A 17,956-nucleotide genomic window follows, 5' to 3' on the forward strand; every position below is an offset into this window, starting at 1 on the left:
GATCTGTTAGATGCATTTTGGCAAATTTCACGTTTTTTTTTTTTTAATTTTTTATTATTATTTATTTATTTGTCTGTCAGACAGCCTGTTCTCCAGCTCTGAACGGTTGGAGGGAGGAGGAGGGGGAGGGGGTGAGGCTGAGGTTACAGTACTGGTACTCGGTGTACTTTCACACCGGCCCGTTCAGGTGCAGTGGACCCGCTCTGCTCTCGTACGTCACTTCCTCTTGCGGGGCTGCTGCTGCTGTGACTGTCTGGCTGGGACGGAGGGCTTCCTTTGCCTAGCAGGCGACTAAACTACATTAAAACCCAACAACGAGGCGGGTTTTTTTTTTTTTTTACTTTTTAATTTATTTTTTTTATATATATATATCTTCCCAGGATTACTTGTGGTCTTATATAACGTACCTGTCCACCTCTCCGTGGACTTTATTCGGTGGTCCGCTTGCTCCAGTGAACCACTGCAGCAGCACGCCGCCGCCGCCGCGAGAAGGAAAACAAGCTCGCTAAGCTCGTGTGATCATTGACAGAGTTCAGTACACACAAGCTTCAAGGGATAACTGGCAGGCGCTTTGCGGAGCTCTGACGGCTGGAGGAGGAAGAAGAAGAAGAAGAAGAGAGAGTTTCTGTCGCTGAAGTCGAGGTAGGAACAACCGGACTCGTCTGAACCACCGCAAGTGGCGAACTCGCGTGCTAACTAGCCGTTAGCTCGGACGATATTGTTTGGCGAGCTGCCTTGTGCGGTCGTAATGCGGTCCTCGCGTCGATGTCCCCGCGTCGGTGTCCCCCGGCCGCCCGTCAGCTGCAATGTTAGTCGAGCCGCAACACCTCTTCGTTCCTCTCGGGCTCCCGGATAAGTGAAGCTAACGAGCTGCCCCGGGGTCGGAGGTAACGTTTGTTGACTTTGTTTTTGTCTCGGTTCGCTCCCCGCTAACGTCACGGGGATGTTTACGTTTTTGGCAGCTCGTGTTTGTGCTCGGTACGGTACGCAGTTTATTTATATTATTTTTTTTAAGACTATAATTCAATATAAATACGTAAGTGCGTAGGTGTTGTTTTTAGTGTTTGGTCTCGTCTTTGTTGTTCTCCGCTCGAGTAACTAAATGTTAACCAACAAAACGACTTGATGTTTGATTGGTGTCGTAAAACAGACGAGATGACATGTTTGTGCACGATTACACTGTGAAGTTATTACATATTATCTCAGACACCCACGTGACTCTGGCCATTCAAATAACAGTGGATGGTCATAAAAAAAAAAAGAAAAAAAAAAAAGGTCTGAAGTCGAGGGAATACTTATCTGCTGTTTTTATCTTTAAAAAAAACAACAAAAAAAAACATTTCAAACAGCCTTTTTGTGACTGTACGCACTGTAGTATACAACCCCATCATTTCCACTGAAATACTGAGAAATTCTGCTAAACCCATTATCTAACATAAGCTGTTGATTCAGGGCTGACCCTGGACCACCAGGCCTCTCCACAAACATTCACCAAGAGCTGCAGGAACCTGGTGCCTTTGACAGGACAGAAGCTTTGCAGGCATTTTGCTAATTGTTACATCAGTCGCATTAATCCCTCGATTATTCTTACTTGGCATCACTGCAAAATCAGAAGACCATTTATATAAATAACACGACTGTGGAAACACCAAAGGTATGTCATGAGACGATGGAAGTACTCGGAGTGGGTCGCGGCGACGACGAGTTGTTTCAAGGCAACAGAAGTGCCTTGTGTTTTATTCAAGCCGATGCTGTGTTGAAAAACACTCAGATAGGCATCAAGAGCAATACTTTGTCAGCAGAAATCAGTTTCACTTTGGCTCTCCACCCCTATCTCATTGGTTGTAGTTGTACTTCATTTAGGCCCTATGTTTTGGCTACAACACCTTTAAAAGTCAAAGAAAGTTTGTATTGACTTCATAATTAACATTTGCAGTCATGTAAAGTAGTCCCCTTCGCTGTTATGTTATTCTGGGATGTTTATAGCTGTTCTTGATGGTCTCGGAGGGTTATAATTACATGTTAAACCTACATCAGCCTGCAATTATGGTTGATTTTTTTTTTTTGCATAATGATATCTGGCATTTATTGATTATTCTGAATTTAACAAGATTTGTTTTGTTCTCTCCTCCAGGTATTACATTATAGAGGTTATTTTCAATCTGAGCCACAGTCAGGCACTTGACCAATAAGCAGTTTACACAATTTCCACCAGCTTGTCTGCAGCCCCCTCCCTACCCAGACAGTTTTCTGCCCCAGCATGAATGAAGTCAGTGTTGTGAGAGACGGATGGCTCCACAAGAGAGGTAAGGGGCCCTTTGTGTTCACCATCCATCATCTAAGCCTACATTAAAGTGATAGTCTGTGTCAAAATCTATGTTATGAGTATAAATACTCCTCTATAGGCTTTTAATGTCTGTAATTTGCCAAGTTTGGAAATTCTTCATTAATGGAGATCAGCTATGACAGCTTAATGCAGTCACTTACAATGGATTCCTAATGTCATAATATTGTGGTAGAGAGTAGCATCTTTATCCACAGGAAAGCCAAACACACAAGCAGGTACCCAAACATGCAAGTTTCTTAAAATTCTTGTCCGGTCTGTTTCCAGGTGAATACATTAAAACATGGCGTCCTCGTTACTTCATCTTAAAGAGTGATGGCTCCTTCATCGGCTACAAAGAGAAGCCTGAGGTGTCCAGTGACCACAGCCTCCCACCGCTCAACAACTTCTCTGTCGCAGGTCAGCTTTCTGGCCTTCTGACCTTCTGGCACACAATATTAAACTGTTGTTGGTGTCTTCAGTTCTCCCGTGTCAGCTGATGTATCTCTGCTTTGTAGAATGCCAGCTGATGAAGACAGAGCGTCCCAAGCCCAATACATTTGTCATTCGTTGTCTGCAGTGGACCTCGGTCATCGAGCGGACCTTCCACGTAGACAGCAATGACGAGAGGTAAATGTCTCCTATATTCTGTCTCTGTGTGGCCTTCGGGAAATAGAAACATTATGTGAGAGGGTGGCTTGTAGTGAGCGTAGGCCAGTCGATCTGAGAATTCAATTTACATGTGGAAACAGCTTCTTTCCACACTTATGGAGGCTTTTGAAAAAGTTGTCAGTCTTCACTGAAACATCCACACACACAAAAAAAAATCGAGAAAAATGTATTTAGCAGTGGGATAAAGAGTAAATCTGCTGATTCTCATTCCAGTAAAGTTCTGCTCTGTTTCCTTCTTCTCTCTGTTATCAGTTACAGTATGATGTGTCAGTTTAGCCGAATTCACTATTTAATTGCTCTCAACTTCATTTTTTATTTTGGCAAACAACTGGCACATTTCTACAATCTTAATATGATCACAACATAAACATCAATCCAGATTTGAAATAATACCTGAGTTTTATAATCAGAAATGTCAACTTTGGAAAGCATTTGTGGGCATGTACAACACTGGATTTGTTTGAAGCCCAAACTGAGAAAGAAAACAATTTTTTTTTTTTTTAGATAGAAAGACACGAGGACCAATATTGGGACCTGAGGAGCTAAATGGGCCGTTGTTCACTACATTCGGTGAAATCCATTTAGTTTGTGAGAGTAGAAACCACCATCATGCTCCAAATAGAATTTAGTGGCAGATTAGACCTGATTGTTCACCTCTAACCCAAGCAATCATCATTGAGTTTTGTTTACATCGGCTTTGCCAAGCACTAAATCCCAGCAGCCCCCAGCTGAATAGTACTCAGATTATCCTCTACTTTCTAAACTTTGCTTGCTGAACAACTGTTTTACCTTAAAGATATATTTTTGACACAATATCTATGCCATCTGTTTATACATAAAAATAAAAAAAAACACAGTCTACAATAGTATGTCACTGCTAACAACAGCTCATCATTTAATATTCTTAACGAATACATTTAGAGTAATGTAGACATGGCATCGGCTCAGTTTGATGAGGGTAACCTGCGTTTTCTTGTGGGTCAGGGAGGAATGGATGCGATCGATCCAGGCGGTGGCAAACAGCCTGAAGAGTCAGCAGCAGGATGAGGAACCCATGGAGATCAAATTTGGCTCGCCTAGCGAGAGCAGTGGCACAGAGGAGATGGAGATTGCTGTGTCCAAATCCCGCACAAAAGTGGTCAGTATTTGCGCAAGCAGTGCCCGGCAGCTGAGTGTTTGCTGTGTTTGTCCAGCTAAGCTCATCTTTATTGGGCAAGTTGTTCAAACTTTAAGCCTCTTTCTCAAAGCTTTTTTTTTTTTTTTTTTTTTTTTTTTTTTGGTGAAGCAAGCTTTAAATGAAAGGAGGGCAGCATTTGTGTACATATTTCGTCCCATGCTGACAGTACAAGTATATTTGAATGATTTTGGTTTTACAAAGGTGTTTTTTCTCTCTCTCTCTCTAGCAGTGATGTTATTATTCAGTGTAAAAAGTGTGTAGAGATGCAGCTTGTGTAGCTGATGATGTGTACTGATCAAGAAGTCTGGTTCTACAAAGTAGTTTGATTTTGACTCCTTATTTTGTGGGAAAAAAATTCTCATACTTCTTTAGTCTAACTACGACTGCAGAGCGGTCACAATCATGAAATATTAGTTGAGGATTTATTGTTATCCAAATTATTGCAATTAACAATTTTTTTTCTACTAATTTTATGCCACCATCATTGTATAAGAATAATTGAACATTGAATTATAAAAATCTGTTTGCCTCTTTAGGATTTTTAAACTCAACTAGGCAAAGTCTATCACTGAAATATACAAACAAAATTTGTGACAATGACAAGTAATAGTAGGACCAGTTCTAGTAATCAAAATAAACAATGTACTGCGGTGGCACTAATTCTCTACTCGTGTATCATTAAACCATAGCAGCAGTTTAATGACACACGAGTAGAGAATTAGTGCCACCGCAGAAGGAGGCACAACTAGATAATGTCATTAACAGAGCACCAGTTAAACCTCAAACAGTAGAAAACAAGATGGAAATATGACATTTCTGCCAGTTTCATTTTATACAGATGAATAGAAATGATTCTAATGATTCTGCTGAATAATTGCTGTTATGTCAAATAATTTCAACCAGGTGATTCATTTATAATTGTGACAGGCCTGCTGTCACGATAGGTTTGCAGAAGTCTTAACTAATTATTTTCAGAGTATAAAGATTTTGAGTTCATTTTCTTGCTGTAGTTTCTCAAGTGCTAATTGAAATGCTCCCTAATGGTGAGACATATTTAGAACTGCTTCACGCCATGACATGTTGTGCCTCACGTGCATTAGAGATTAGTATGTGGGAAACATCAACTATAGCGCATAGACATTAGCAGTGTGAACAATAGAACAGGAAGCCATCACAATTTCAGAGAAAGGCTCTGAGAATACTGTTCATGGTTTTATATTACATGCTATATTAAAGTCGGATCAAAACTCAAAGATGACAAACATTCGTGGTGTCTTTAAGTTAAAGCGCGAATGAGGAAAGTTTGGTGTGAGCGCAGCTTTGTCTTGGCTAATATTTGACTTTTCTTCCTGCAGACCATGAGTGATTTTGACTACCTGAAGCTGCTGGGCAAAGGGACGTTTGGTAAAGTGATTCTGGTGAAGGAGAAGGCCACAGGGATGTACTATGCCATGAAAATCCTCCGCAAAGAAGTCATCATTGCTAAAGTTAGTGTTATCCCATCACAGCAAAATCTTTACTTTAAACTGTGCTGTCACAGTCTTGCTCTCATTGCATGCACTGAATGTGTGTTTTTTTTGTTTATGCCTTTAGGATGAGGTGGCACACACGGTTACAGAAAGCCGAGTTCTCCAAAACACACGGCATCCCTTTCTAACAGTGGGTTACCAGTGCATTCATTATTGCCTCAGTTTGAGCTTTCCAAAATTAAGAGACCATTTAATACGTATAATGCAGTCACCAGTTTATTTCTACTCTCCTACAGACACTAAAATATGCATTTCAAACACACGACCGGCTATGCTTCGTGATGGAGTACGCAAATGGAGGAGAAGTAAGTGTTGCTCGTTCTCATCGGGACTACAATTTTTGTCTGGTGTGTTATTATTTAATTGTGTGTGTGACCTTAAGGGAGACGCCGATTTGTAGTAGAGCTGAAACCAACTTAGGACTAAAATCAAATCAGGGCTGAATGTTGGATTTAATGATGCATCAAAACGGTGCGCAAAGAATGGAAATCAAATCGGTCTTTATTCTTGCACCTGTACTGCAAAGATTGCTTTGGTTACTGCATGGATTCGGGCTAGTTATTTATCCTAAAATTATTTTTAAAATGAAAAGGAAATTTTGATTTCTTAAAGGTCATAGACATGTGCACAGATGTTTCAATTAGACACCCTAAGAATTATATTGAAATGAAGGATTTTTATGACAGTAAGTTTCTTCAAGAATTTAAGAATTGTTTTGTTCCCACATCCATGTTTATTTTTCTTTTTCTTTTGCAGCTCTTCTTTCACTTATCCCGGGACAGAGTATTCACAGAAGACCGGGCGCGATTCTACGGTGCAGAAATAGTGTCGGCACTGGAGTATCTACACTCACGCAATGTAGTTTACAGGGACCTAAAGGTACGGCATCCTCGTTTTTACGGAATACCATTATTATTTGTATATTGTAAATTGTCTGGAGGGACGAAATATTATTGGTAGTAATGACGGATTTAAATTACTGCCGTGAGTACTAAAGTTGATTGTATTGTAAAAAACAACAACAACTTAATATTTTTCACTTATTTTCAGTCTCAGTCTTCAAGTTTCATTTATATCGCCATCGTATTGCATTCTGAAGTCGTTCTCCCACCGTAGCTGCCAACTGATTTGACTCCACTTTGAATGTTTCCCTACACAGCTGGAAAACCTCATGTTAGACAAGGATGGCCACATTAAGATAACAGACTTCGGCCTGTGTAAAGAGGGGATCACAGATGGTGCCACCATGAAAACTTTCTGTGGAACCCCGGAGTATTTGGCACCAGAGGTAACTCCATGTTGGCTGTTGACATCAATTTGGGTTTTGACCAGGATTATGTGAATAAACACGGATACAGTAAGGACAGCAGCTCAGATGGTACTGTTTGATATTATATTGTAGTCTCTGTGCTTTGGTACAATGACAGATCAGGAAAACAAATGGACATTCTTTCCTCTGAATTTAACTGCTGTCAAAGGTCTGGTTGTGTACAGTTTAGAAAAGCACAAATAAGTAACATCAAGTCATGTTTTAAACTGTTTTGTATGTGTAAATAGCAGTTTAAGACTTTTAGACTTCTATTTTATGGTTGTTTGGTTTTTTTTGCCTCATTGTACCGTAACCAATAAGCTGCCAGGGCACCCACACCTTAAAACCTGCAACTGCTCCTTAAATTTCCTGAAAAATGACACGATGTAAAGTTGCTACTAATCAAAGGATACCAAATGTGAAGATTTCATGGCTGCTACAAGCTTTTTTCATTTCCAATTCTGCACTGACAATCCTTCCTTGTTAGGTGCTCGAGGACAATGACTACGGACGAGCAGTGGACTGGTGGGGACTTGGCGTGGTGATGTATGAGATGATGTGTGGTCGCTTGCCCTTCTACAATCAGGACCACGAGCGCCTGTTTGAGCTTATCCTCATGGAGGAGATCCGCTTCCCCAAGAATCTGGCTCCTGAGGCCAAGGCCCTGCTGGCAGGCCTGCTTAAAAAGGATCCCAAACAAAGGTAAGCAGTACAGCTTAACAAACACTAATTAATTAGTAAATACTTTGAGAATAATTAGGGTCTAAAATAAGCACAAGATTATGTAACACTGTTGTTCCTTATAGTATTTATATCTTTAAACAACTTGTTTGTTTTTTTTATCAGTTTTAGACTGCTGACACTAAAAAAAAATGTATTATTATTTTACACATACTTAACCACAAACAAATCATTGCTTGAAACAATCCAACATATTGCTTTTAGGCATTTCACTTTGTCATAGCATTGGTTCAGTGTTAAGATTTTGTCACTAAAGTGCAACAGATAAATGGATTTTTAAGGTCACTATTTAAAAAAAAAAAAAAAAAAATACAAGAATAACATATTGGCTCGTATTTATTCTTTTTGTTTTATTCGGTTTTAACGTACACGTAAAGTTCCATATTAATGTGGAAAAACACCTCAAGATTCAATATTACTACCTGTCTTCACCCCCAAACACCAAACATAGTATAAATAATCGAATCTCCTGAAGAAGCAGCAGTACACATCTCCTTCCTGGGATTTGAGACTGTTGCGCTTAATTAGTTTTCTGAATCCTTCGCTGTGCTCAGGGGCACCTTGTATTCAGCTGTAAAATAAGTAACCATGTTATTGAAGCCCGTGTTCCTTCTTGATTAGTTTTGGTTCAAGGTAATGGCCATAAACAAGGACTTAATTGATTGTTGTTTGGGTCAAGCCCCCGTGTGTCTGGTAATAGTCAAAGAACTGCTAATATTAGCACATTCAGCGCTGCCTGCAGGCTTACTAACACATGCACTTGTAAGTACTGAGGAAATGAGGTGTAAATCTGTCCAGAAATGGGTAAACACAAGTCGGAGGAGAACAACCGCACAAGTGCTTGTTTTACAGCTGTAATGACATTGTTTGCACAGTTACTTGTAGCTGGTGCGTGGGTGTAGATGATAGCGTTTTTGTCTTCTTTACAGGCTCGGAGGTGGACCAGACGATGCCAAAGAAGTGATGAGCCACAAGTTCTTCACCTCCATCAACTGGCAGGATGTCACTGACAAAAAGGTAAGGGGGCGAGGTAATAACAGGCAATGTGACCTTTTACAACAACATTTTCAGAATGGAAAGTGACTGATTTTCATCCTCCTCAGCTTATTCCACCCTTCAAGCCCCAGGTGACGTCAGAGACGGACACGCGCTACTTTGATGATGAGTTCACAGCACAAACTATTACAATAACTCCTCCGGACAAGTGTAAGTGGATTTTTGTTTGTGCTTGGGTTCATTTTTTTAAGGAACTGTGAGCGCTCACATGTGCTTTCTACTCTGTAATGTTTATTCATCTCTCCCTTTTTGTGTACCCCAGATGACAGTTTAGATGCCGAGGATTCAGATCAGCGTACGCACTTCCCTCAGTTCTCCTACTCCGCCAGCATACGGGAATGATCCCTCCAGACTCTTGAACAAGCAGGCAGGCTGGCACACGATCACAATCCCACACACACACACTTGCACTGCTGGGAGAAATTGAATGACACAAACAAACAAAAAAAAAAAAGTGGCACAAGACACATTTTCATTGTCTTTAACGCACACGCACACATATACTGGCAAAATCAGACAAGACACGGATCATAAGAAAGGAACACACAGACCATGAATGACTGACCTCAGCAGGTTTGTGTGGACAGACTGGCAGCTTTGTCTCTGTACGTCCTCTCAAGGTCGGCATTAGGCCTCCCTACAGGACCTCTGCTGCAATACACTGGGCACCACATCAAAGCCTTTGACACTTTGAAAACCAGGTTATGCCAGCAAGTACCACCTCTTTACCAGCTGTACCCATGCTTCACACACATGCGTCTCTCTCACACACACACACACACACACACACGCACGCACGCACACCCACACCCACACCAACCCACCCATGCATAGACTGCATATTATAGACGTACTTGATAGAATTAAAAAAAAAAAGTATAATCAAAACTAGGAAAATGGTAAAGATTTGGGGAAAAGGACAAATTTTAATTTCATCAGTTGTTACGGTTTTAAATGTAAAGCCATATTTCTACATTTTTTTTTGTGATTTTCTTTTTTTTTTTTTTTAACAAGTGCTCTTTCTGGAACTTGCTGTTACAAATCAAGTGTGGGATTTTCCTATACGGTAGGGGAAATGGGGACGAGGGTGGGGGCGAGGAGGGTTGCCATTACTGTGTTTGCACTGCAGGTGTGTATGTATGACGAATGGACGAGCGGATGTGTTGATGTACAGTATGCGTGTGAGAGCGCAAGAGAATGCATGAACACCCATTTTGATTCCCAGCCATCCATTTGTGTCTGTTTTTATGCATGTTTTTAAACTCTAAACCATTGCTGGAATATCGACGAGAGAGGACACTACACAGCACACTCAATGGGCAATTTTTCACTTTTAAAGGGAACAGTCATGTAATTTATGATTGCTGTGACCAGTTTGCCGCTAAATTGACTCCGTCAGGAATAGAAACTGGGTTAGGGTTAGCATGGCTAACCTCTGCTTTAAAAGCTGCATTAATTTAACTTTAAGGGATGCAGCAGTCAGGCTCTTAGAGTCCAGGTTGCAGTGTCCAAACTGACTGACCAAGTAGTAGCTGGTTGGATGGGTAAGTACGTTTTCATTAAGGCCAGTCGCACTGCGTGTTGCAGACAGAGAACAGAAGGAAAGAGGAGAATAGAGACATGGCATTTGACCACAGTTTTTCCCCAGCCTGTCTAGAGAGGCCAATGTAGATGAGACAAAGCAGTTCGCTGACCTCGGTCCAGTAATTTTCACTCCCTAGCTGAAGAGTTAGGCACCAATCTTATGTTCATTTTCTATTTGTAATATCAGTGTAATTGTTTAAACTATTTTTAAAATGAGCTTTTGAATGTCCCTGTATTTAAAGAATGAAAGAGTTTAATCGTTGGTAAGAGGCCAAAAGTTGACTGGCTTGGCGGACGTTTAACACTTCATATGATTCCACATTTGATGTCTTTGGTTTGTGTTTTCTTTAATGCTGTGTCGAAACACTTAATCGATGTAGTCTGGAGCAGCAGTCTGTAGGTTTACAGTCCAACTTAAACCTGTACAAGCTCTTTGACCAACCTTCAGCCTGCAGAAAGGGCGGAAACTACTTAAAACATCTGCTGTACTGTTAAGTTGAAATGAAAACCTGCATACTTTGAGGCACATGATTGAGAGAAGCCCTGTACAGCATATTGAAAAGTGATCGCATTGACGCAAGTATATAATATTCCATAATGCTGGAAGAGATGTTGGTTCCTCTCTGAGCTTCACTAAAGGAACATCCAAACCATTTTGTATGTCATTGTTTTGTTTTTGTTTGTTAATTTTTCTCCCTTTTTGTCCATCTATTTTTCAAATTTTGGAAGACACATTGTCTTGTTTAAGTATACATTATACAAAATATATATATTAAAAGTTTTTTTCAAGTGCTTTCTTTTAAGTTCTTCATTTTACGGGGATTCCTTTGGAGGATTGCTTATTGAAATGGTAACTAATTTGACTTTAAACAGGAAGGTTTTTTCTGTCATCCCATTGGCTCATCAGAACTGAACTCACTGTTATTGGGTGACATAATCAAGCTTATATTAGTTTTGCATTATTAAGGAAAATTAGGTTAAATCAGAAAACCTGCCCACATTTTGCAGACCACATTTAAGTTGAGCTTATTCAAAGATGGTTTGTTCCTGTTTTTCAAATAGTATTTAAATTAAATGCATTAAGAGGTGTTCTTTGATATGCTCTGTAGCATTGCCAGTTATAAAACTGTTAATTTAATACCTTTCTGCAAAGCACTAATTCTACAGTGGTCTTTAAAAGTTTTGAAAAAAAACCAAAACATAAATCAGCATTCTCTGGGGTATTCCTCATTTAACATCTTCATTTATTTCTATTTGAAGTTTGTGTGAGTGACGGAGTGCCTGCAAGATGTTTGAGTGGAGATGATGGTACGAACACAGAAGAAGCAAAAGGGTTTGGGCTCAGCATTGATTGAGCACGAGGTGGCCCCAGTTCCTGCAGATGACAATGTGATGAAATGGCTTTGATTTACAGTTCACAACTCCAGCATCTCTTCTCACCGGCTCAGGCACAGCCATCATACTCTAGCCTATAGCGTCCTGCTTTGGAAACGGCAGGGCCGGATATCAGAACCATTGCACTGATGGACTCCACTGTGGATTTGCCTTCATTGCTATCATGGCCATAAGGGGGTGCTGCTGGACTTTTTTGATATTGGTTGTGAAGCCATACACTGAACCTCGCTGCTGGCCACGCTTTAAGCAATGCTTCACAGCTAAACATGCAAGTTAATACCCCTGACCTCTCCTGTAGGCATACACAGGCACAACAAGTGCCTCTTCATTAATGTGTAAATACCAAAAAAAGAAGAAGCTTGATGGTGAATGCAGCATTAGTAGAAGGGGAGACCTGCAGCTTTGTAGTATTTGATTTGCAGCTTTACTATGGTTACCTTGCTTCTCTGTATATCTGAATGTGATCAACAGTCAGGAATGTCACACCTGATGCTGGTGTAACAGATTTTTTTTTTTCTTTCTTTCTTTTCTTTTTTTTTTGCTTGTTGCCATTAGTTGAGGCTCAGAGGGCAATGAAAAAAAAAAGCAATCTTTAAGGGGAGGACGTTGTCCTGGTCGACATTTACAGCCCCCCTTTGCAAGACTTTACAATGTAACGGGTGATACCTGCTACAGTATGGTAGCTTATAACATTTGCAACTATAATGTGCCAGTAAACATTTTTACTGAATAAATCTGTGTCCTTTTTTTTTATGCATTATTTTTACAGTCACCTTACACATGTGTGCAATCCATTTTCTTAATATTTAGACTTAATGACAAGAAACATAAATTCTACAATTTCACATGCATTTGACATTATTAGTGTAAAGTAATTCTAACACCGGACAATTTAGGCCAGACTTTTTAAATTTTTCTAGGAATTGTTGTCAAAGTTGTTGAAACAGTATTTAAGTAATTGTGTAGGACATCAAAGTTTCCAAGAGATTAATTTAAGCACTAAATTAATAAATAATAGCAAGATTGCACCAGGAGTGTCAGTATTTCTACCTTTGTCATGTCTCTGGTTATAATACGTTGTTAGAAAGCTGCTGATTTATCTTTCTGAGGCTGCATTAGTTTTATTGATTGTATAGTATTGAATAAATTGGCATTGTTTTGATTCACTCAAACAAATAAATTAGGGTGGATCAAACGGAACAATCCAACTCTAAATCTAAGGCAGTTTGTCATTTATTGGAAGTGCACAGATTAAAGTGTATGAACGTTGAAGACACATTTAATGTCATTTCATATCAAACGTGTTGGTTTAATATGCATTTTAAAATTTCCACTAAATTTTTCCAGCTCGGTTTAACTATGATGATTATTATTATCTTGTTGTTGTTTTTTTACCTCTTTGTGTTGACCGGAAGTTCTAACCTATTCTGCCGGCGACACCGATGCCCTCCCCTCTTCCCCCCGCCCCTAATCAGGGTGACGCACCTGTCTATATTAGCGACACTTCAGACGGCGTAGCTCTTCTGTCGCTTTGCTCCAGGCCTCCGCTGACAACCGTGGATAAGTAGCTGCAGGGGGCCCGGCACGGGAACTCTTGTCTCCGGCTGTGACCATGGCCAGGACTGGGTTCTGCGACTCCAAGCCTCTGCTGGACTTACACAAAAAGGTGGGCTTGCTCCGTTTGCTCAAACAGACCCAGTTTCCACATAGGATATAATAAAGTCTGTACAGAAAGTTATAGAAGTATGGAGACCAGGTTCCATTTGCTAGATGCTTCATTTTTCTATTACACTAAAGTTTTAGTTGAGTGATTGTCTAAGATGATGCCAGGGAATGTGTATGATTGACAACTAAACGGGGGGGGGAAACAATACCTCATCAATTGTACAATTAACTCAAATAATGCACTTTTTAAAAATGTATTTCAAGTCATCTTAAGCTAGTTTTATTAATTGCTTGGCTTATTTCATTATTCTGATTCTCAAACTCTCCATACAAGCCTGCACCATGTTTTTGTTGTCAGTGGAATAATTGCATTCACCTGCTATGATCCCAGATGTCGGAGAGTCCCTGATTCAGGTGGCTGGAACAGCATCCTGATGGAGAGAACCTATTTGAGCAAATTAGTTCTGTAGCTTTACTGTTCACTGATTCTCATACAGATAACTAACTGCAGCCACAATCACAATTCAGGATGTTGGATTGTTTTTTTTTTGCCTCGGATGAATTAGTACAAATGGTCTTTTTTTTTTTGTTTGTTTTGTTTTTTTTGTATGTCCAGAGTCACCTTAAGTCCCTTTGCAAAGCCAATCTGTTGTCCCTGCAGGCGGATGAGAGGCGAGCCCCATTAAGAGCGTGGGCTAATGCCTGTGGGCTGATGGATTGCAGGCAGCCTGTAGAAGCAGACGAGTCCAGGATGGCCCCAGTCAGAATGGAACCAGAACGCAGATGGGTATGCCTTCTGTCCCGCTGTCACCCTCACTCCAAAACCTGCGGCCGTGCCTCTCTTCTTCCCTTCTCTGCTCTTGTATTAACTTTATATTTTAGCTCGGTATTCTTAACTGACGACCAAGTGGTTTAGAGGACTTGTGTCAGGATGTGAAGGAGCTTTCTGTTGCAGCGGTAGAGGCTTATTTAACAGCATCAGCTTGGAGAATTTGGTGATTTCATGATCACATCGCATCCACTTCCAAGTGCATTTTGCACTTATGTGTGAGGTGTTGTCTGTTTACAGGAAAGGAGGCTCTCGGCACAAACCAGCGAAGGCATCGTCATGGGATTCCATGAAGACAGCATGTGCTCAGCTGGTAGTGTAATCAATACGTTCTTCAAACCTCACTTCACACCAGAGCGTCTCCAATTAAATGCTGCAGATGACAAGCTTCTACATTTCTCATCAGAATCACTGTCGCTGTTGAGATTGGATCATTTACATTTTTTTTTTTTTTTTTTTAGCTTTGTTGGTTCCTCTTGAGGCCTCTGCATATTCCGCCAGAGTAGACTGAAGGGTCCACGACAGAATAACGTGTCAGGGTTCATACAAGAGGAGATGGCTTTGAAATTTTGTTAAATATAGGTGAGAAAACAATCTGCTTGTATGTGTTTGTGGTTTCGTCTTGTCCTCCTTTTCCACTCCTGTGTAGCAGATGGGTGTGTGGAGGAGCCCGTGCTGCTTTACCCTCATGGGCTGCAGGGTCTTCACAGCCTCCAGGCGCTGGTTCCCAGCTTGCTGCGCCTTGAAGTGGAGATGGCACTGGAGAAACTGGGCCTCATATGGGACCGAACATACGCCTGGGAGATGTTCTTGGACATGATGGTGAGACATCATGGACAGAGGTCACTAAACTGCCTCGTGTTAATTTGGATTAAGACACTGTCTCTAAAATGCGCTGTATGCAGACCCAACTACTATTTGTATACGATGGGCAACCTATCGGACTGGTACTAGCACTGATTATTGCACTGTAGCTCTTGAATAATTTCGAGTGTGCTTTCTGTGTTCACCCTGTAGAGGACTCAAACGCGGAACTTGTTTCCCAACGCCGACCTCCCCCGACATTTCACTAATGCCACCCGAGCTATCCTGGTTGACTGGATCATTCAAGTTCATGTAAGTTTCCCTTTTTAAATGAGAGCTTTATATTTCCTTTACACAAAACTTGTCAAAGTATCCCCTTAATTTAAGATAATATGCTTGTTGTCGGGGCTGTGTTTGTTGAAACTACAATACTAAATTGGAGGTAACGTTAGGTTACCCTATAACTAACAGCTATTGCTTTGTACAGCCTACGGTGCCACTAAATAACACATAAATTATGTGTCACAAAACAAACATGTATAAAATTCTAGGCTTTATCAGGAATTATGTGCCATGTTCTTTCTGAACCAGGTGCAGTGACTTCCTAATCGGTCCTAAACATAAGCTAAACTAAGCTCACATGAACTGTGCATACATATACAGTAGTATCCCTCTTCACAACTAACTCTTTGCTTCCTTCAAAGTTAGTCTGACCGTAAGGCTTACCTTCTCCCAGTCTCTGTCGGTGCTGATTGTCCCATTGATTTTCTGCCAGGAGATGATGCATTTCCAAGAGGAGACCCTCTATCTGGCCATTCACCTCCTGAACCGCTCCCTGCGACAGATCAAAGTGACCACAGCTAACCTGCAGCTCCTCGGCATGGTTTGCCTCTTCCTTGCTGCAAAGAAGGAAGAGTGTCTCCTCCCTGAGGTATGCTGACTCAGTCCTTACCCATTATAAAGCTGCAGCATGCAAGCATGTCTAAATAATCCATGATTTGTTAGTTGCTGGCTGAGTAGAACAAGTGCTTATCAATTGAAAGCACTGAAGCTTTTTGCAGAAAAGGTTGGTAGCTTAAGTGAGTAGGAGATGAATTGTGTGTTGTGAAAGAAAACGGCTTTGTTCTTTTTTTCTTTTCCCCTTGTTGAACTTCTTTTTAGGTATCTGGACTCTGCTACTTAATGGACCACACCTACTCAAAGCATCACCTGCTGCGAATGGAGCGCAAAGTGCTCTGTGGGCTCAAGTTCGATTTGTCCTACTGTCCCCCGATGCAGTTCCTCCTCCTCCTCGCCTCCATTGCTCGCTGCAGTGCTTTGGTACATCCACACTGTGTTCGGCATCCATGTTTTTTTACTGTCAGCATTTGTTTTGCGTCCGTGAGCTTCATCCCGCTCTGTCATTTATGCCACTAGGTCGTATGGATGGCTCGGTATCTGCTGGAGCTGTCTCTCCTGGAGGGCCAGTGCGTGGTGTTCCTACCCGTACAGCTGGCCGGAGCGGCCCTCTACTTGGCCCGTGAAATCCTACAGGAAACCCTGACACCAGAAGGGGAGGCTGCCTGGTGTCTGGCCGCCAGCATCCATGTGGGCAGGTATGCAACAGGTCTCTTTAGTCGTACTCCCCTTATCCATCTATCTTGTATATTTAGAGACCACATTCTCTCCAGAGTGCAGCACTGAGCTCTGAATTGTCTGTGTTTCTTCAACTTTACAAAATCAGTGCCTTGCTACTTAAATCATTTTATATATATATAAAATACACCAATATATAATGGTCAGCATTCATCTTACCTGCCAAATTGACATCCGTGTTTTGTTTTTCCAGTGAAACTATTCTGCTGAAGATCATGCATATTCTAGCCAGTACTGCATCCAAGACCAACACCCGAGAGACCAGTGCTACTTTTGTTAAATTCTCCTCCCCGGAGACCCTGCATGTCAGCAGACACCCGGGTCTGAAGAGCACCCAAGGTCTTCTGGGTGTATGCACTTGACTGACTCGAAGGAACTTGATTATATCCCTAAGCTTCAAGGTGCAGATACTAGACCAGTATCACTTGAAAACTTTATTTCTTTGGAGTCTAAGCCTCCAGCCAAAGCAGTATATTCCTGGCTATGGATCCTGAGGAATTACAGTGTAAATGGATGAGGAAGAAGTGCGAGAGATTTGATGCCAGATATTGACAGAGAATTGCATACACTTTTCCGACGTGCGATTTAGCCAACTTTGTGGCACACCTGTTTTATGATCTTATTATGCAGCCGATTAAGAAAATATTTGAATTGCACTGTTATGTCCTTGTCTTGTCATTTGTGGAGAGGATATGGGTTGTTTATCAAATTATTTGAAAGAAGTTTTAATGTAAAAATAAAGTGTCTGCTGCATAGTGTTGAGATCTGGCTGTTTATTTTTGGCAAAATATATGCAACTTCTTTGTTCAAGTCCAGCAGGCGCCGGGAGTTTTAGTTGACAGCAGAGCCACCTTCTGGCTGCATTGTAAGGCTTTCCAATTCACACTGGCTTGTAGGAGTCACTGTGGGACAAGTCATTACTTCACAAACAATTTTTAATCAAATGCCTATTTGTGAACCCTGCATTTATATAAAACTAATTTTAGGTACATTATCACTTTTGCCCTGCACCAGTTCCATAATATGACTTCATGCTTTCATTACAGGAAGCAGCAGTAGGTTGTTGTTTTTTTTCTTTGTTTTTGTGCAACAGGTTTCCGTCACAGGCCAACTGCTGTTTGAGATACATCCCCACAGATCAAGTTCTTGTACATATCAGAGCCAGCTGGGACGTGGGCTAAAACTGTCTTTTCTCGGTGCTTTTATTTATTTAAAAATTTTTTTTTAATCTAAATCT

The 17,956-nt window shown here is 41.0% G+C and overlaps 2 protein-coding genes across 5 annotated transcripts; both read left to right on the plus strand.

The window, feature by feature from the left end:
* Positions 1-169: 169 nt before the first annotated feature.
* On the plus strand, positions 170-12,520 carry akt2 (v-akt murine thymoma viral oncogene homolog 2). Its single transcript, XM_069718685.1, has 14 exons — positions 170-642; positions 2,135-2,306; positions 2,612-2,743; positions 2,842-2,953; positions 3,980-4,133; positions 5,528-5,659; positions 5,766-5,831; positions 5,938-6,006; positions 6,458-6,580; positions 6,861-6,989; positions 7,498-7,712; positions 8,681-8,768; positions 8,855-8,957; positions 9,070-12,520. Exons 2-14 carry the CDS (start codon positions 2,261-2,263, stop codon positions 9,147-9,149), a joined length of 1,449 nt encoding a protein of 482 aa, XP_069574786.1. The 5' UTR covers positions 170-642; positions 2,135-2,260; the 3' UTR covers positions 9,150-12,520.
* A 729-nt stretch (positions 12,521-13,249) lies between these two features.
* ccnp (cyclin P) lies at positions 13,250-17,724 on the plus strand. Of its 4 annotated transcripts, XM_069718968.1 has the most exons (9): positions 13,250-13,452; positions 14,113-14,238; positions 14,521-14,593; positions 14,930-15,102; positions 15,298-15,396; positions 15,860-16,015; positions 16,246-16,404; positions 16,501-16,679; positions 16,913-17,724. In XM_069718968.1, exons 1-9 carry the CDS (start codon positions 13,399-13,401, stop codon positions 17,079-17,081), a joined length of 1,188 nt encoding a protein of 395 aa, XP_069575069.1. In that variant the 5' UTR covers positions 13,250-13,398; the 3' UTR covers positions 17,082-17,724. The 4 variants fall into 4 exon arrangements, with proteins under 4 accessions (XP_069575069.1, XP_069575152.1, XP_069574905.1 ...); XM_069719051.1 differs by lacking the exon at positions 13,250-13,452 and having other exon boundaries at positions 13,944-14,238; positions 16,363-16,404; XM_069718804.1 differs by lacking the exon at positions 13,250-13,452 and having other exon boundaries at positions 13,945-14,238.
* Positions 17,725-17,956: the final 232 nt, after the last annotated feature.

Source organism: Brachyistius frenatus, unplaced genomic scaffold (assembly GCF_029030835.1).
Source record: "Brachyistius frenatus isolate BFR_SWC_R1_liver_20210118 unplaced genomic scaffold, ASM2903083v1 Contig_1, whole genome shotgun sequence".
NCBI classification, from domain to species: Eukaryota; Metazoa; Chordata; class Actinopteri; family Embiotocidae; genus Brachyistius; species Brachyistius frenatus.